Raw genomic sequence first — 20,975 nt, forward strand, 5'->3', positions numbered from 1 at the left:
AGCTATTTATTTAGCACTTTTTCCTCAGAAATTATTGTACTGGTTGGCAGAAAAAGATTACAGAATCAATGACTAGAAGCTAACACATGTAATGTAGGTCCATTAAAAAATTGCTTAGTTTGAACAGAGATAAGACAGTATTATTTTCTATAGCTTCATTCTCTTTGTGAAATGAATGTAATTAAAACATAATTGGGAACAGATAAATTACATACCTCTGGATGACAGTCTTTCTCTTCTAATTTAAATGAGTTATTTCTATATAAGGATGTATTTTCCACAGAATAACTAGTGATCACTCAGACCAAATAATGAAAAAGTTTAGAAATCATATTAATAACTGTAGATTATTAAATTTTATGAAAAATTTGTTCTTTCCCCCCAAAATATTGCCTGTGCTCTCTTTTTTCTCCCCTCTTTTAAGCTGCTATTATTTTAAAAAGGCATTTCCCAAAAATAATTCTGAAAATTTAAAAGGATAACAAGTTATCAATTTTCCCAACAGAGATTAAGTCTTATCCTAGAAACCCATATGAATATACTATATTTACCATCATCATTTTGTACTTAAAGACATTGGAATCATTTAGTTAAACTGGTATGGTGCTGACTGTGAATCAAGGTATTACAACATAAAATGTTGCCTGATGTAAATGCAATGAGACCCTAAACTACTTGATTGTTAAATGTGTAAAAGCTTACACATTTAAAAGCTTAAAACAACACTAAAATAGTATACCTTTATTTTAAAATATAAATCTATTCTAAAATCTGTATATTTATATTTTAAAAAATGTTTTGTATTCAATATAACAGAGAGGAATAAATATAAACCATAATGCACACTTATAGCATATCACAGATTTTTTCATAATCTAAATAACTATGTGGCATAATGTATCTCCCTGGTTTAAATAAACAGTGCAGACATTTCTCTCCTGTGATTTGCAATGCCTTGTGGGAATTTAGTTAAAAATATGAAGACAGAGAGATTTATATGTGATTATCATCTGGAGGACAAAAAGAGAAAAGAGAGAACTAGCTCAAAGTACTAAGCTTAAGGGTTCTCCTGAAATACTTCACAATCTGTTTAAAAAGGGTGGAAAGTCTAATGAGGCCAGATTTATTTTGAAATTTTAAAATAATTTCACAGAAGTTCTGGAAACATATCCAGTCAGGACCTAGGGAGCGGTACATATTCTGTTCTGTAAGGGCAAATCCCTTCTGCCCTACAGCAAATAATATATGGGGCTGATACTTCTTAATGTATTGCCTAGTTTTAACCTGGAAAAATAATAATAAATTCTACAAGGAGTTTGGATGACTTCATAATCAAACATTTAATAAATGCTAACAACAAAAAAAAAACCATGTAAAACCCTGGGCCAAAACTCTGTGAACGATAAAATAAAAGACATAAATCACAAATTATCTTCAAGGGCAACTTTTTTAGGTAAGAAAAAGTATATCTATCTATCCAGGGCTTAGATATTTTTGTAAAGGCATGATTACTATGTAAAAAAATAGACTTACAAACTGGTTGGCTTGATTAAAGATTTTTAAAATTGTGCATACTATAAACCATGAACATAAACTGTATTCAGGCCATTTGATGAGATACTCACAGAATGATTGTAAGAAGGTTCCAATATCACAGGCAATGACATTTTCCCTTGAAGATTCAATTTTGTTAAATAAAAAATCTTTTCCCCCACAATCTTTTCTTTTTTCATGCGATGTACACCATACAGTCTAAACCGAACTGCATAATTTCCAATCATCTCAGATTCAACATGATTAAATTTAAATGTTTCTGTGAAGACAGGGCATGGTCCTCTCTGGATGCTGGTTTTTGCTCTCTGTTTCTTTATAGGTAGAAGAACAAGGTGTACTTGCCATGAGTTGCCACCTGTCCTGTTATATGTTGGGATGTCTGTGACAGCTGTCACTGTTACCAGAAGCTTCTGTTCTTGTGAGTCATAGTCAAAAGTCACATCCAGTGTGCCATATTTAGCTTCTGGCTCAGGATCAAAAGGTTTAGGAAGCTGTGAAGATGATCCTTGAGCTGACATATCCTAAGAAAAGAAAATTTAAATGTTAGAGTTTTTAACTCAATTATTTAACCTAGCATGTAAATAAATACTTGATATTTCTTTAGAAGATATGAAAACAATTCTGCCACAAAGAAAGTAATACAATAATATTTAACAGTCAACTACAACCAAAAGCTACCCTACAGAGCGAGATTAGTATAGGCAGTAAGTTAAACTCAAAACTTATGATAATAAAGACACGTTTAGAATTTAATATTCACCATTACAATTCTGAGAAAGTGTGATGTATGTTTTTATAAATGAGAATTTAAAATATATCCTTTAGTGGGTATATCTGCTCCTTTTGTAGAAAACCACTACATTTTACTTTCAATGTTATAAACAATGCCATTGACAGCACAGTATCAGGCTGCAGAGAAAGAGAACATAAATAAAAGTATAATGCTATTGAAAAATTTGGTTCCGTTTTCAGAGTTTGTTCTAAAACATCCCCATCTGTAATAAAATATAAAGACATTTAGACTTAAAAATCAATGGAAATGTGAAATATGAAAGTATAAATAAAGGTCTCAAAATATTAGCGGTCAAATATTTACTTTCCATAACACAGACTATATTTACTTCAATTTCTAAACAATTAAAAACATATTATTTTCTAACATTAATGACTACTGAAAATGGCAGAACACACATTTTAAAAGTTCAAGAAAGGCTGAAACGGTACATTTTAATTATGAAATTAAAACAAATTATAACCATTCTTCCTGTAATTGTCTCAAATTCCTGCCAGTCTATCTATCTAGAATATAATAGGGGTTTTAGATGGTTACCAACAATGTCAAACCTAGGTCTCTGACCTTTCAACTATACCACTTTGCCTCTTCAAGTATTTTAATAAATCTTAAATAATTCTCATTTCAAAATGTGGGCCAATTTAATAAATTTCTAAAATTTTCTAAATTTTGAGTGGCAGTGACTACTACTGAATCTCAGTCTTCTCTTTTTCCACTTACGAAACAAAACAAAACAAAACAAAACCTTCCTATTAGCTAGAAATACTACCCACAAGATTTGGGGAGCCAAGGCGGGCAGATCACTTGAGGTCAGGAGTTTGAGACCAACCTGGCCAACATGGTGAAACCCCATCTCTACTAAAAATACAAAAATTAACTGGGCATGGGTGGCAGGTGCCTGTAGTGCCAGCTACTCAGGTGGGTGAGGCAGGAGAATCGCTTGAGCTAGGGAGGCAGAGGTCGCAGTGAGCCAAGATCATGCCAGTGGACTCCAGCCTCAGTGACAGGGTGAGAATTTGTGTAAAAAAAAAAAAAAAGCACCATCCACAAGAGACTATAGACTTCAGTGCCTCTACTATAGCTCACAGGACTACATGACTCAGCTTTGGCCAATGGGAGGCAAAAATAATTTGTGTGTGAAACATTCAGATCAGGTTTATATAAGAAATTACTTGCTCTCTACTCTCTGTCTCACTCTTCTCACAAGCAGATATACAGACAGGATGTGTGGGTCAGCTCAGACCATGTGGACTAGGACAATACCCTAGGGGAAGGCAGAGCAACAGAAGAGAAGGGACTGGGTTTCTGAATAATCTCATAGAGCAAAGCCCCCTGCTCACCCTGCACTGTTGTTAAACAAAAGAGAATTACGTTTCTATGTTCTTTAGCCATTGTATTTGGTGGGGGCTGAGGGGTCTTTTTGTTGTAGCAGCTTAACATGTACTGTAACTACTGTACCTACTATGTGCCAACCCCTATTTTAGGTCGGGAGAGTGCTTCTTTCTGCAGAGAGAACCAAAAAGACATGAGTCCTTAATTTTTTTTTTTTTTTTTGACACAGGGTCTTGCTTTGTTAACCAGGCTGGAATGCAATGGCACAATCATGGCTCACTGCAGCCTTGGTCTCCCATGCTCAAGTGATCCTCCTGCCTCAGCCTCCTGAGTGGCTGGAATCACAGGCACACACGACCACACCTGGCTAAATTTTTTGATTTTTAGTAGAGACAAAAGTCTATGTTGCCCGGGCTGGTCTCAAACTCTTGGGCTCAAGCAATCCTCCTGCCTTGGCTTCCCAAAGTGCTGGGATTAAAGGTGTGAGCCACCATGCCCAGTTAGTCCTTGGTCTTATAAATCTTATATGCTAGTTGGTATAATGTATGCAGGAAAAAAAACAACAGAAGAACAGTACTTAGGGAGAAGTAATAAATTCCCATAAGAGAATTCAGTTTTTAATGTAGTATGAGAAAATCAAAACATATTCTGTTAAAAAATTTACGGTTTAGAGCAAAATGTGTTAATGTATACTACTTTATAATTGGTAATTAAAGATTATTAATTATATGGCTTTGGTATTTCAATTAAATATTTTCTAAAATAACATCATGACAGCTAAGATTTTCAGGCAATAAAAATGTTTATCAGGTCCTAGATAGCTATTTTTGAATTTTACTTCTCTTGGTGCCTTCCTGATTGTTTTTTCTTTTTTTTCAAACATTCCAACAATTCTTATGAAACCCAATGTTGAAAGGGTAGACCATTGACAGATAAAAGACATTATCTGCATTCTGAAAACAGGCAATAAGCAAACAATCCTTCCTTTCAAGGTATGGGACCAGTTTTAAAAAACCTTTATTTAGATAGCAATAGGTCATCAAGAGCGTTTATAAACTCCTTCCCATGGAATTCTTCTGAACCTTCTCTCCTCTCTCAGTTTAATCATGTATGTGGATAGGCTCTAAGATAGCTACAGCCTGGATTAAACCAAGAGAAAAGTGAGAATTTTCTATCTGACACATATCTATTACAAGGATGCAAAATAAACTTGAAAAAACACAAAAGTGAATTTTATATTAGCATAGGCTATCAGCATTCACATCTAAATATTTCTGTAATGTGCGTTTGCCATATTGTTTGAGTACATTCAATGCTACTACAAGAAGACACAAAAATAAGCAGGATGGAAGAAATTCCAAAGAAGTGGTTATAGATAGCAAGTTAGCAGCTTCTGAAATACGGACAAAACTCACAGTGTGTGATAACTATAGATAGTGAGTAAAGAAACAGCTTGTGAGACACAGGCAGAATTCATAAGATATTAAATATAAATAGTTAATAACTTATAACATACGCCAAAGAAAGATTATACAGAAAATCTGACGGATCAAATGAGTGTTACCTATAGAAAGGGATGAAATGCACAAGCCACGATCATGTAGCCTCTGGGCTGACAGCTCTGTCACCCATGTGATCTACTTAAGAAATGCAGATAAAACCTACAACTGCCTAGTAGGCTGACAAGTTTCAGTGGCGGCCAGGAGTATAACTATATCTCTTCCACAAAACAAACAAGTGTGTGCTGTTGGCTCTTGATACCCTTGTTCAAATCTCAACTCTGGTCCTTGTTAACATCATAAATAGGAATGCTGATGGAAAAGAGACAGTGAGGCGGGATGTATGGGCACTGCATAAACCAGGACTCACACAGTGTGGTCTTGCTACCTATACTCACTTGCAGCTTATCCCCAGGTGTGTTAACGGATTTCTGATTTCATCTAGCTCCTCTTACTTCTTGCTTTGTATGTGAAATGGATTAAAACACACTCTCTCTCTCTTTCTCTCTCTCTCTCTCTCACACACACACACACACACACACACACACTAATTTGAGCATCTTACTTTGGTGCTTTACTCCTCTGAGAGAGTTTGCCTGGTAATGTTTGGAGGGTACCACTGAATCAAAGTAATTTCTCACACAACATTTTGGATCAAAAAAGGTAATATAATATAGTTGTTAAGAGCACTGCTTTGGCAGTCAGACAGACCTGGGTTTGAACTATAGTTTCACTATTTAAGAGCTGCTTCTACTTGGTCAAATTGTTTAGCTCTCTGACTCTTAATGTTTTCATTTATAAAATGAAAATAATAACTTCCTAAAGATGTGGTTGTTAGAATTTAATGAGCAGACTACATAAAGCTCATAGCAAAATTCCTGACACAAGTGGTGATAGGTATTATTGTTGTTGTTTATTAATCCCACAATCCAGGCTTCACTGTTAACTTGTGAGCTATATACGTAGTTTACAAAGCTACAAAACAGCTGTCTCAAATTTGTTTAGGTAATGGAACACAAAGAAATATTCATCATGAAAAATCATAAAACAATGATATATTAAACTTAAAATACCAGTGTACAATTTTCTTCTCGGTCAGATACTGTAATACTAGAAATACTAAAAAAAGCAATAACAGATACAAAGTATTTTTAACAATTATAGAAGAAAAACCTAAAATTAAGGAAATTCTATCCATAGCTTAATTGTTCTGGGTATTAGGAAACTACATCTATTATTTAATTTTGGCAGCAGATCTGAAAATTCATCTGGTAAGAATACGGACATATTTCAGTATTACCGAATGTTGTCTGGAACAAAAGCAGTAAAAACTTGCAATCTAAAACTTTTAAGCAGGCTGGGTGCAGTGGCTCATGCCTGCAAACCCAGCACTTTGGGAGGCTGAAGCAGGAAGATTGCTTGAGCCCAGGAATTTGAGACCAGCCTGGGCAACATAGTGAGAGCCTGACTCTACAAAAAAATTTAAAAAGTTGTGGGTGTGGTGGTGCACACCTGTAGTATCAGTTACTTGGGAAGCTGAGGTGGGAGGAAGCTGCAGTGAGCTGTGATTGCGCCACTGCACTCTGTTCTGAGTGACAGAGAGAGACTCGACTGTCTCAAAACAAAAACAAAAAAACTTGAAAGTAAATCTAAATACTAACTTATAAAACCTTTAGATTGCCTTTATATAGTTTTCATTATGACAGAAACATTAAAGCAAACTCTTTTTAGAATACAGTAATACTTCAAAACTGCCACAAAATTATTTTTGTTGTAATTTTCACATTTTTGCTCCAAAACAGTAAGTAAACTTAAAGCTCAACCAACCAGCCACTCTGAATGCATGAAGCCATGGATTCAAATTTCATTAGTAAAGCTGATCATCATTTATCCCTTGCATTTTCTATGATATGAAAATACAATAAGATTATTTTGAAAGACTTGTGAAACATTGAGTAACCTCCCAATAGTAAAAAAATCCAAAATAAAAATAATACAAATAGTAACCTGAAGATGAAATAAATAGGTAAATTATTCTAGAATGTTTTATATAAAATGTTAAAAAAAAACATCCTTTGGTGGTGGGGCTTGAGGTTGTGGAGTGGGGGCAGTTGAAGACTAGTTAGGACATTCCTGATAAGTTTGTTGGATAAAGATTAGATTAAGGATGGATACTGGTACTATAAGTTACAAAGGAATAAGTGATAAAATCAATTCTTCTTACCAAGAGGAGAAGCACAGGATTATTATCCTCCAAATAACATTCATTTTCAAACTTCTATGTGCTTTTACTTACTTCAGGGCTCAGGACTGCAGTGCTGTCACTTGGAACATCTTCTTCATATCCTTTATTATGAAAACTTTCTATTTCATGACCTGTGCTTCCTTCACTTGGGCACTTGTTATATGAGCATCTTGGACTGTTGCTGCAGTGGGAAAATTCACATTTACTGTCCCCAATTTCTGAGGGTGTACATGACAGATGGGGAGAACCACTGTCATCCTGATATGGTGGTGGCTGCAATTCATCCAGCGGGGGTGTTCTTCTCATTCTCTGAATGCAGTTTCCTGATAATGATTAAGAATCTGGTCACTGTTTCCAATTAGCCTCAACACGCAGTATAGTCTACAATAATTGTAAATAACTTTTGAAAACTGGATCAAAAAATTGATGGCAACATAACTATTAGATTTACTAATGACTTCTCTTTTTCCCTAGTTCAGAGGCACAAATAAAATAATCTGGTTTCACACTCCTCGCCTCCTGCATAATAAGATTAGGAAAAATAAAAGTCATATATGAAGAAAGATCCTGTTATGTATCATAAAAATGGGGGAGTGGTAAGTATTAGCTAAACAGCTTATTTGTCTCTCTCAAAACAATCCTGATGTATACATACTTCATCTATTACCCCGTGATCTATGGCCACCCTAGGGTCAAAGCGATACAAATATGGTTGGAAAAACGAACATAACACCTCGCTTGTTCTTCACCTATGTTCAACAAGAACTCACCTACATTCTTCAGTTACTGAGATGAACTTAAACTAGCATTCAGCTAGCCGTGTCAGAAATGTTTTTCTACATCTGTCCTGGATCCAGAATCCTAGAATGAGGTGCACTGTGAATCAGGCCCATTCCCTGTTTGCTAACATCCATCAATTAGCAAAGACTGGAGGCTGTGTTCTGTCTCTTCTCCATTATAAGGGTACTCTATCCCACTCTACATCTGTGTCTGTATTCTTTATAAATTATGACTCCATCTTGTCTATAGTAGACATCTCTACCTCTAGCAGTTAACATGAAACCACATTTTCTTTCACTCTTAAATTATCTTTTTAATTTTTACCTCAATGATTTATCTTGGTGATTGAGAATAAACATATCTGTGAACAAGGACAGAGTTGGGGGCAGGAGGGAAATAAGGAAACAGAGTCCAGTACATAATTTAAGAACAGCTAAGTCTTTGTAGATAAATCCTGAATGCAATACTAAACATTAAATTTAAACACTGATCTTTTTTTTTTTCTTTTAATGAACTGTGCATCTCTTTTCTCAAAAGGGACCCTGAAACAGTAGTTTGTATTATCATTGTTATGGAGTTCAGTTCAAATATTCAATAGTTCCTCTGTTCTTCCTAAGATAAAAAGTTACATAAGAACTATAAGCTTCATTTAAAAATTACCAAAATGCTTGGTTCAAATGAAAAATAATAATTTGCACAAATGTAGCACAAATTTACATATTTGCTCAGAGGCCCCAATTTTGAAAAAAAAAAAAAGAAAAACTAAATGTCTTACCTAGTGAGTCTAATAGTCTGACCACAGAGTCATCTCTCAGTATACGTGGGGAACTGGTTCTAACCCCACCATTCCCTCTCAAATACCAAAATGCAAAAATGCTCAAGTACCTGTTATAAAATGGTGTAGTATTTACATACAACCTAAGTACACTCTCCCATATACTTTAAATCATCTCTATGTTACTTACAATGTCTAACACAATGTGAATGCTATGTAAATGTTGTAATATTATATTGTTTGGGAAATAATAAGAAAAAGTCTGTATATGTTTGGTACAGATGAAACCATATATTTTTTCAAATATTTTCCATCTGAGGTTGGTTGAATCCTACAGACATGGAGGGCCAGCTGTACTAACTTTAGTTTATAACATAAGCAAAAAGTAAAAAAGTGGCTGAATTAATATAGTTGAAGCTAAATTCAAGAAGACAGATTAGACATGTTGCAAGTTGTAGCCAAAAAACCCACAGAATTCCAGACTAGTAAAGAGACAAGTGGTTTTAGGCAGTTAATTAGCTTGATGCATTTATGTGGTAGGTAAGTATGTGTGGCTGCCACCGCTGGCAGACTGACTTGACTCCATCCATAACCTCTTTTTCTTCTAAGCAGCATTCTGATTAGGAGTGGCCAATGAGATCCAAGCAGATTTCAGAGTGAACCTTCCAGGAAAGTTTTGTTTTCCTGATAAAAGCCCGTAGACTCTACTGGCATGCCCCTTTGTCCCTTTGCCTTTCCTCTGCTTCCTTCTTGGAGGAGTAGCAGCAGCTACCTTGTGACCATACAGTGACAAGTATGAGAATGAAAGCTAGGAAGGCAGAAGCAGGAAAATGAAAAGCCCGGGTATCTGAAACATCACTAAATACCTACCTCCAAACTTGACGCCTGAGACAAATCCCTATTTGTTAAAGAAAAAGAAAAAAACTACAATAATTGGATTTTCTACTGTTTCCAAATATATTCTCAATGGATATAGTTTATTAATCATTAAACTGACATCCTCTGCCCCTTTAAAAGTACATATTTAATTAGCCACTGAATTAAAGGGTAATACCTAAATACTGCAACACGAAGTCAATTAAAAATTTTCCAACGTAAGTGGTTTTGGGAGTCAGCACACCATCTACTCCTTTACCTTTTTTCTTAGAAGAGAGGTCCTCTTTCCTAGAAGTCTTGAGCATATTGCCTCACAGATCTCAATGCACAGACCTGGGTCACATGTCTATTCCTAAATCCATCACTGGTAGAAGAAATGGGATGACCATAATTGGCTTAAATTAATCAGAAGCCATCAAAATTTGAAGCTGGGGATGGGGCCAGCTTCACTCTTCATATCTATATGGAAAAGAGTAGATGCCTAAACAATGTAGGATCCAGGAGGGAGGATGAAAGAATGTTGGTACAAAATGAACATGATCCAGTTCATGATCCAGTGAACATGGCTCACTGCAGTCTTGACCTCCCAGGCTCAAGTGATCCTCCCTCCTCAGCCTCCCAAGTAGCTGGAACTATAGGCATGAGCCACCATGCCTGGCTAATTTTAAAAACTGTTTGTACAGACGAGGTCTTGCCATGTTGCCCAGGCTGATCCTGAATTCCTGGGCTCAAGCAATCTGCCTGCCTCGGCATCCCAAGGTGTTGGGGATTACAGGCATAAGGCACTGCGCCAGGCCTGTTTTCTTGATCAGAGTATTTTTTTTCTGTCTGTGGTTATTATTTTTCCTCAATATAATAATCCTTTTCTGAGGTTCCTTTTGATATGCCAGCACAGTATAATTTCGGTCTGGTAATGATGTTACACCTTATTTCCTTTGGTTTGCTTTTTTATATTAGGTCCTGCCTAGCTGTGGGCCAACTAAGTGTATTTTCACAGCTGAGCTCTAGGCATCTGGCGCTAGTTTAGATTTAGTGTAACTCTTGCTCCAGAGACCAAGGCACAAGTTACACAAAATGGGTTTGTGATATTTAAAGATGTAAGTGGGCTCAATGGGTAGACTTCACTACTGTTTTCTGGATTTGAGAGAAACAACATTAAAGCTGTGAATATATAAAATGTATTTTAGCCACACCATATCCTCCAAGTTTTGAAAATAGTAATACCACCCTTTATCTTTACTTTTCACTTTATTTTTGCATTTTATTTTTTAAAGTGTAGAACACACAAATGTAGGTGGAATAAAAATTTCATTAAAAAATATAGTTATGAAGATCCCTCCTTTTTAAATGTTTGCAATCTCTTTTTATTCTACATAGTGTACTAAGAGTTGGCTTAAATGTAATTGATATAAGAAAATTTTTTTAATAATTTTATAAAGTAACAAAATTTAAATTATTATTGTGAAATTACACTGTAAACATCAACCTTAAGAAGAAATTTCTAGTGGAACTATCAAACACCACGTGATGATGCCCTCCCATTACTTTAGTTCTTGCTTTATTACCTAATTTCATAACCCTATTTTAATATAAATGATATATCTATAAGAGGATTTAGGCATGGATATATTTTAAGCATTTTAATTTACCATCTGCATATTGCATAGCACCTACAAAACATGATGAAGTATTTTCTTACCATAGAAAAAACAGCATGTGTGCACACAGGGAATATGACCTGTGGTTCTTACCTTTTAAAACAGTGGTGAGAACTACAGCTCTAGAAAAAAAACGATGTATATTCAACAACTGCAGAATTCTTTTTTTTTCAAGTGCCTGTGGAAATCTGCCAAAATTGATTATATGCTGAACAATTAATTAAGTCTCAATACATTTCACAGATTGGAGGCATGAAGAGGATGTTTTCTAAATGAGGCAGGAGAATAAAGTCCGAGGGCAGGAAACCTAAGGCTATGCTGACTTCCTAGAACTGAATCAAAAGTAAAACCCCACCTCTCCACACCCAAGTAACAAAAGGATCAGAGGCTACTCCCTTTGCACTGTGTGGCAGATGAAAAATGGGAAGTATCTCTGATTGGTCTCCTCCCACAATCAGACTGGTGACCAGCCAAGTCTTCATGTGTAACGCTGTAACTTCACTTCAGCCTGATTGGTCACCTCCTCCAACCAGTCAGACTGGTCACAGGCCCGTCCTTTATTACATAGGATGTAGCCAAGTAACCAATGGGAAACCACTAGAGGGTATTTAAACCCCAGAAAATTCTGTAGCCCGTGCTCTTGGGCTGTTCTGTGGAGTGTACTATCGTTTCACTATGCTTAAATCTATGCTAGCATAAATCTATGCGTTCATTGCTTCATTTTTTCGTTGCTTTGTTTGTGCATTTTGTCCAATTCTTTGTTCAAACACCAAGAATCTGGACAACTCATAGTCAAGACATCTACAGGTAACATGACCACTACAGAATTAAACTAGAAATCAGAAACAAAAATATAGCTAGAAAATGTATAGAAATCTAAACGAAAATAACTAGAGATTAAAAGAGACTTCAAAATAATCCATGGATCAAAGAAGAAATCACAATACAAATTAGAAATATCCTCAAGATAGTGATCATTAAAAAGTCAGAAAACAACAGGTGCTGGAGAGGTTGTGGAAAAATAGGAACGCTTTTACACTGTTGGTGGGAGTGTAAACTAGTTCAACCATTGTGGAAGACAGTGTGGCAATTCCTCATGGATCTAGAACCAGAAATACCATTTGACCCAGCAATCCCATTACTGGGTATATACCCAAAGGATCATAAATCATTCTACTATAAAGACACATGCACATGTATGTTTATGGCAGCACTATTCACAATAGCAAAGACTTGGAACCCACCCAAATGCCCATCAATGATAGACTGGATAAAGAAAATGTGGCACAAATACACCATGGAATACTATGCAGCCATAGAAAAGGATGAGTTCATGTCCTTTGCAGGGACATGGATGAAGCTGGAAACCATTATTCTCAGCAAACTAACACAGGAACAGAAAACCAAACACCACATGTTCTCACTCATAAGTGGGAACTGAACAATGAGAACACAGGGACACAGAGATGGGAACATCACACACTGGGGCATGTCGGGGGATGGAGGGCTAGGGGAGGGATAGCATTAGAAGAAATACCTAATGTAGATGATGGGTTGATGGGTGCAGCAAACCACCATGGCACGTGTATACCTATGTAACAAACCTGCATGTTCTGCACATGTATCCCAGAACTTAAAGTATAATAAAAAAAAATAAAAAATAAATATCCTGAAGAGAATGATAACGAAAATGATCTACACAACTACTTGTAGAATGTGGCTAATCTGTGCTTAGAAGGAAATTTATAGGTCTGAGCATAAAATATTGGGGGGAAGTGGGAGGCTGAAAAACAATGGTCTAAGAATCCACTTCAAGAAGTTAACAAAAATAAGAATGATGGTTTCCAGCTTCATCCATGTCCATGCAAAGGACATGAACTCATTCTTTTTTATGGCTGCATAGTATTCCATGGTATATATGTGCCATATTTTCTTTATCCAGTCTAACATTGATGGGCATTTGGGTTGGTTCCAAGTCTTTGCTATTGTGAATAGTGCTGTAACAAACATACGTATACATGTGTCTTCATAGTAGAATGATTTATAATCCTTTGAAACCATCATTCTCAGCAAACTAACACAGGAACAGAAAACCAAACACTGCATGTTCTCACTTGTAAGTGGGAATTGAACAATGAGAACATATGGGCACAGGGAGGGGAACATCACACACCAGGGCCTGTCGGCAAGTGGGAGGCTAGGGGAGGGATAGCATTTGGAGAAATAGCTAAAGTAGATGACGGGATGATCAGTGCAGCAAACCACCATGGCACATGTATACCTATGTAACAAACCTGCATGTTCTGCACATGTATCCCAGAACTTAAAGTATAATTAAAAAAAAAAAAACTCACTGTAAAAAAAAAGTTAATAAAAACAGCAAATTAAATCTAAAGAAAGTAGAGGGATGAAATAATAAAGAGCAGAAATTAAATAAAAAACCAAGCATATAACAGAAAGCATCAAAATAAAATTCATTGAAAACACTAATAAAATTGATAAACTACTAGAAGAGACGAGTCCAGAAAAAAAGAGATTACATAAAGTATTAATACCAGGAACAAGAAGAGGACATCATTTCAAATCCCACAGACATTAAAAAGACAGAAATTTCCCCTTTGTTCTTCTCTTTCTGAAAATTTCAGCCCTAAAGCCACTGAGTGGGGCAGAGGAAGGGAGAGGGCTGCACTGATGGTGGCAAAGGAAGCCACAGCGGAGCAGAGCCCCATTAGAGCCCAAGTGAGAAGATGTCCAGCCCAGTGTGGTATCTTAGGGCCTGGGCCCCAGTGAGATGACAGAAGGGTGTCCACGTCCATACCAGGGAGTGGAGTCAGTCAAACACGCAGTGTCAGAACCCAAGGGTAGGTGAGAAGGGTTTTTCAATTCAGAAAGTGACCAGACTGAGGTGTAAAGTAGGGTAAAGACAGCCCACATACATCGGGGCAGTCCTACAGAGTGCTGAAGCCCAGGCAGGTGAGAAAGGCCCAGTGAGGGGAGTCAGAGCCTTGGCAGGATAAGGAAGCTCCCCACGGGAGGGCAGCCTGGCCTGGGGCAACAGAGCCCAAACAAGATAAGGAGGGTGTTCGCATTGAGGAAGGAGAGCACCCTAATGTGCAGTCAGAGAATGAGAAGTATCGGGGCCATAGAGCCAGGTGACTGGGGTGGGTTATGAAGACCCAGGAGGGTGAGGAGGGTGCCACACACAGGGGTATCTGGTGAAGTACATCAGAGCACAAGCAGGGTAAGGTGTGCATCTGCACAGACAGGTGGTCTCTCAGGAAACTAGAGCCTAAGCAGCATGGGCACGGTGTCCAGTGCGAGGGTGGCCCGGAGTGTGGCGAAGTGGGGTGAAGAGGGCAACTATGTGGAGTAAGGGGGAGTCCTGGATCATGGTACTAAGACTCAAGCAGGAAGTCAGGGCCTCGGTAGGACGATGAGGGCACCAAATGTGGGGCAAGCTGATCTCGGGTATCGAGCCCATGCTCAGCCGGTCATGAGGACACCCACAAGTGGGAAAGGCAGCATGAGATCTCCAAACTCAAACACAGTGAAGGGAGCATGTGTGCAGGGAGATGGGAGGACATGTGTGCAGACTGATCAAATAATAAATATATTAAGGTTAATGGCAGCCAGGTTTCTTACTGATGGAAAAGAGAGTTACAAATATGAAAAAGGAAAAAACTAAAACAAATTCTGTGGTGTTGGATTAGAATTGGTCAATCCACATGAACTCATAGTTTAAAAATACATAGATAGAAGTTATTAGTGCAAATGTGCATATATGTGTGCATATATTTGCACATACACCCACACATAAATATTCTAGCTTTGCTCACTGAGGAGGTTTGTGACCACCACCACCTCAATAGCAGTGAGTCCACTGAGCGCCTGGGTCTTGGCTTCTAAATCTATTATCCACCAAAAGGAACCAGGACTCTTTATAAAGAAATGGCTAATTCCAGGGGAAGGCCAGGTAAAGTACATGATGATCCTAGAAAAGTCTGTGTATTGAAAGTGAGGAGATGTTCAAAGATTGATGAGGATATGTCAAAAGGACAAATAAATCAGCTTGACAGTGCTCCCACTGACCACTAACCGTCTGAGCTCAAAATAAATATAGTAACTGATTATTGCTCATTGAAGAAATGAGAAAACTATGAGTCCATATAGATATAAATAAATATATGAATAAGTGAAAAATTTTTTGAGGAATGGGACATGTACATAGTTACACAGTATCTTCCCACAAAATACTTTTTTAATTAAGAAGGGTAACTTTACAGTGGAGAAGCCTGGTAGATACCAGCTTAAACTAGATATCAAAGTGAACATTATGAGAAACAGGACAAATCAAAATTGTACCCCACCTGATAAAATGCAATGAGGAATATCTCTAATAAAACAGATAGGATACCTCTATAAAATAACTCCACAATCTGTCAAAATGAACCCATGAAGAAACAGGAGATTAAATAATCTTTTATCTATTACAGAAATTGAATCCTTATTTTAAAACCTCCCCAATAAAGAAAATTCCAGGCCCAGAGAGAGCTTCACTGGTGAATTTATTATTTAAAGAAGGGAAAAAATAACAATTTAACACAAAATTTTTCAGGTGATACAAAAAAGAGGGAATACTTATTTTATGAGGCCATAATAACCTTGACATCAGGACCTGCAAAGTATCTTACAAGAAATAAAACGTATAAACCAATCTCTCCCGTGAAGATAGATACAAAAAATCTATACAAAATTTTAGCAAATCTAACCCAGAGTTATGTAAACAGGGTACCACATCACAATCAACTTGGAATGCAGTTATCCTATACATGCAACATTTAACATTTAAGATGTAACATTTAAGAACTAATCAATCTAATTTATTGCACTGAAAGAACAAATATAAAAAGTAATATAATTGTAAAAGACTTACTAAAAGCATTTCATAAAATTCATTATCCATTCATGATAAAATCTCTCAGTGCACTAGGAATAGAAAGCAATTTCCTTTATCTCCTAAAGGGTATCCATGAAAGTCCTAAAGCAAACATCGTATTTAATGGTGAAATGTTGAAAGTTTTACCTCTGAGATCAGGAATGACAAGGATGACTGTTATCACCACTTCTATTCAACAATGTATTAAAGGTCCTAGCCAGGGCAATAAGGGGAGAAAAAGAAGATGTAAAATGATTGGAAAGAGAAAAATAACTGTCATTAGTCTCAGATGATGATTGTGATGTAGAAAACCCAAAATAATTTAGAGATAATCTATTAAGAGTTGGTAAATTTAGCAAATTCACTGGCTATGTCATCAATATTTTAAAAAATGAATTTCTACGTTCAATGATCAATTAGCAAAAGTTTTAAAAATCTCACATATAATAGCATCAGATAACATCAAATACCTAAGGATAATGCTAAGAAATGACATTGTTGTTATTTTTCTAGTTCTTGGGTTTATAATTAGAATGTATCTTCTTAGCAATTGGTGGAATCCAAACTTTGGCATTCTAGGCAGTGCCTATATGGTACAGGAAAGGACAGCTGAAAACCAACAGAGCTTCCTTTCTCCAGTAACACGGCATCTCAAAAGAAAGGCAGAGACTAGTCTACCATCAGAGATTAGAGAATTGCAGGTTTGACAAATGCTTTCACTAGTTTGGCTACTGCAAAAACTAGTAGGCTTGAAAAATGATGGCAGATTATCATAAACTTAATTAGAAGATGACTTCAACTGCAGTTGTCACTCCAGATGGAGTCTTCTTATTGAGCAAATTAAGACAGCTTTGGTATCTGATATGTAGCTTTAACCTACAAATGCTCTTTTCCTTTATATTTATCCAGAAAGAACAAAAGTTAACAGGTTGTCTTCACCTGGCAAGGACAGGAATACATTTACTGACCTGCTTTAAGGAAACAAAGAATTCTTGTTCTATGCCATGATCTGCTCTGCAGAAACCTTGGCTGCCTCAATATTCCATACTACTTTTCCTTGAAGGATCAAGCTTGCTCTGATGACAGCAAGCTATTATGACCAGGAGAGTAGAAGAGTTGAGAGATGAAGTGCCTTGGTAAGATACACACGTGAGACAGAATCAAGAACTGAATCCTACAAAAATACATGGGCTTGCCATGTCAATAATGTTCCCAAGGATCCAGGGATATAATAAGAATATTCCTCCCAAAGTCAAAGAGAATTTATATTCCTTGTCTGTTTCCTAATAAGGAGACAAAAAGCTTTGTTGGCCTCTTTACACTTTGAAAGCAGCACATTCCATATTTTAACATATAGCTCTTATCCATTTATAAGGTAAACTAAAAAGCTAATAGCTTTGAGTATCATGCAGAGCAAGGTAAGTCTCTCCAGATGATTGAGGATACAGTAGAGGAAGCTCTACGCCTGACCTCTGAGACCCAGCAAACCAAGTGGCGCTAAAATGTCTGTTGTAGGTAATGGCACTAAAAGATATCATTGGGAAGCCCTGATGGTAAAATTGCAGTGGAGGCCTATAGATTTTTAAAAATTATCTTCTAGGCTAGGCATGGTGACTCACATCTATAATCCTGACATTTTAGGAGGCCAATGTGGGAGGATTGCTTGGGACCAGGAGTTCCAGAACAGCCTGGGCAACATAGTGAGACCCTGTATCTACAAAAAATTAAAAATTTGGCCAGGTGCAATGGCTCACACTTGTAATTCCAGAACTTTGGGAGGCCAAGGTGGCTGACAGCTTGTGCCCAGGAGTTCAAGACTAAGCCTGGGCAACATGGCGAAAGTTCATCTCTACAAAACATACAAAATTAGCCAGGGGTGGTGACGTATGTCTATGGTCCCAGCTACTCAGGAGGCTGAGGTGGGAGGATCACTTGAGCCCAGGAGGTCAAGGTAGCAGTGAGCCATGATCATACCACTGCACTCCAGCCTGGGTGACACAGTGAGACCCTGTCTCAAGAAAAAAAAAAAAATTAAAAATTAGCTGAGCATTGTGGCACACACCTGTAACTGCAGCTACTAAAAGAGGATCGTTTGAGCCCAGGAGATTGAGGCTGCAGTGAGCTATGATTGTGCCACTACACTCCAACCTGAGCCACAGAGCATGACCCTGTTATAAAATAAATATATAAGTAATCTTCTTTTGCACCTTCAGAAATATTTTATTAGAAAACAAAGTTCAGATTATTTTTGTGTCATGCCTTGAAAGTCTAATCTTTAATTAGTTTATTTTCCTGATGGTTTGAAATAATCCATCACTTGGCTGGGCATGGTGGCTCACGCCTGTAATCCCAGCACTCTGGGAGGCCGAGGTGGGTGGATCACTTGAGGTTAGGAGTTTGAGACCAGCCTGGCCAACACAGTGAGGCCCTATCTCTACTAAAAATAAATTAAAAAAAACCCAAAAATTAGCTGGGCATGGTGGCACATGCCTACAATCCCAGCTACTTGGGAGGGTGAAGTGGGAAGATTTCTTGAATCTGGGAGGTGGAGGTTGCAGTCAGGTGAGATCATGCCACTGCACTCCAGCTTGGGTGACTGAGTGAGAATCCGTCTCAAAAAAAGAAAAAAAAAAAAAAAGAAATAACCCATTACTCAAACCAGACTGCACGTATAGCTACCAACTTTCTACCAGTACAATCTTATTCAGTACATCTATTTCTCTAGTGAAAAATCAATTCACTGCCTCTCATTTCTTGACCCTTAGAGCTCTAAAGCAAGACCATACTCACATCAGCAAGTAAAGTGAAAAGCATTTCTGTTTGGAGAAACAGCTCTTGGTCTACTATTAGTATCAAACAGAGGCTATCTGGAAGACCAAGGAACACCAGGTAGCAATGTGGTCCAACCTGTCCAGTATGAAACAGATGACATATGATCTCCTAGCTATAAAGTTGAGGATGTCCAGCTGCAAACCATCTTTAACAAAAGTTGGCATATACTGGATGATAATTATCAGGCTAAGTAGGCTCTAAGAGATAGGTAGGTCTTATAGTTATGCCTGTTTTCTCTTGCTTATCTACACTCATAGCCTCATGGGGAATACATCATGACTAGCTAACTGAGTAAAAAAATTATATCTAGTGATATACACGCGAAATGTTCTGGTATTCTAGTACCTTTCCGAGGTGGCCCTGAAAGATAATAGAAAAGGAAAACCTCGGTGGATAGAATTCCTAGTAGTCTATCTGGTTCTCAACTTTGCTTAGAATAAGGTTTGGTCTCCATTATTTCCTAGCTGCCAATGGTTTGGCTTGATGTATGCACTTGGGAGGAGAAAGACTGGAAGACTGATGTCACCCACAATGGCTCTATGGCTTGAAAACATTTACATTTCTAATACAACTTAAAACTCAAAAATGCACCAAATATCATGATTTCTAAAATTTAACCCCACATATTCCAAGTTTAATTCTTTCTCAGATGGAAAACACTTTTAAATATTCTAACAACTACATTTACTCAACTGCTTTGCTTTGCTCCTTAAACTGAATTCCTGCTGCTGTCAAATAGAAACTGAAAATCTTAACATTTAACGTTAATTTTTCTCTCTACAAATAGCATCAAGGAATTTCCACAACTGAGCTCAGCATGACTTTTTTCCCAATGAATCTAATTCCTATGCTTAATCATATTCATCTTTAATCAAGACTGTCTAGATGTTTCACTATCATATGCTTGTCAGGTTTTAATTCAAACTTCCTACAAACTATAGTGCTATTATGATTATAGGATTGCTATGATATTGTTTATTCTGTTTTGTGAAGTGCTTTGGATACTAGGTAGTTCGGAAGTTCATGATGCTTATGAGGCTGAGGCCATAGTTTTATCTCTCCAACTGTGTTTATTCTGTATCTCATTAAAAACCAGACATATCATGTTTTATTGTGCTTCAAAGATACAGCAGTTACATTGAAGGTCTGTGGCAACCCTACATCAAGCAAGTCTACTAGTGCCATTTTCCCAACAGCATGTGCTCATTTTTCTAGCAATGAAGTATTAATTAAGGTTTGTAAATTGTTTTTGGCATAATACTATTGCACACTTAATATACTACAGCATTGTGTAAACCTAACATTTATATGTACTAGGAAACCAAAAATATCGTGTTACTTGCTTTATTGCAAAATTTACTTTATTGCAACAGTTTGGAACTGCACCTGCAGTATCTCTCAGGTATGCCTGAACATCCTTAACTATACCCCGAAGCAGACTTAGTCTTGCTCAGGTTCCAGGGACAAAATGTTTTGTTCTTATCATATAGTATTATAGTTCTTCAGAGCCAGTTCTATACTCTTTAAAGGTATATACATTACTTTCAAGACAATATCCTAAATGTTTTTTAGCATGCACTAAGAAAAGTCTCAGACATTCAGCTCCTGCTCCAGCTTTATCGCTCAGCCTCCCCTCTCAGAATACTTATACCCCTCAATCCAGCCACAGCCATACACTGGCAATTTCCTCAATGT

The 20,975-nt window shown here is 37.0% G+C and overlaps 1 protein-coding gene across 7 annotated transcripts in view; it reads right to left on the reverse strand.

Annotated features, from left to right (window-relative positions):
- The window catches only part of SYT14 (synaptotagmin 14), a 235,305-nt gene that overhangs the window by 69,348 nt on the left and 144,982 nt on the right, over positions 1-20,975 (reverse strand). For all 7 annotated transcript variants that reach the window (XM_055233507.2, XM_055233508.2, XM_055233509.2 and 4 more), the window contains 2 exons: positions 7,475-7,746; positions 1,626-2,075 (listed from right to left, as the gene is read on the reverse strand). In XM_055233507.2, the coding sequence (XP_055089482.1) occupies positions 1,626-2,075; positions 7,475-7,746 (722 nt within the window). The remainder of the gene's footprint in view (positions 1-1,625; positions 2,076-7,474; positions 7,747-20,975) is intronic.

This window comes from Symphalangus syndactylus, chromosome 19 (assembly GCF_028878055.3).
Source record: "Symphalangus syndactylus isolate Jambi chromosome 19, NHGRI_mSymSyn1-v2.1_pri, whole genome shotgun sequence".
Taxonomy (NCBI): Eukaryota; Metazoa; Chordata; class Mammalia; order Primates; family Hylobatidae; genus Symphalangus; species Symphalangus syndactylus.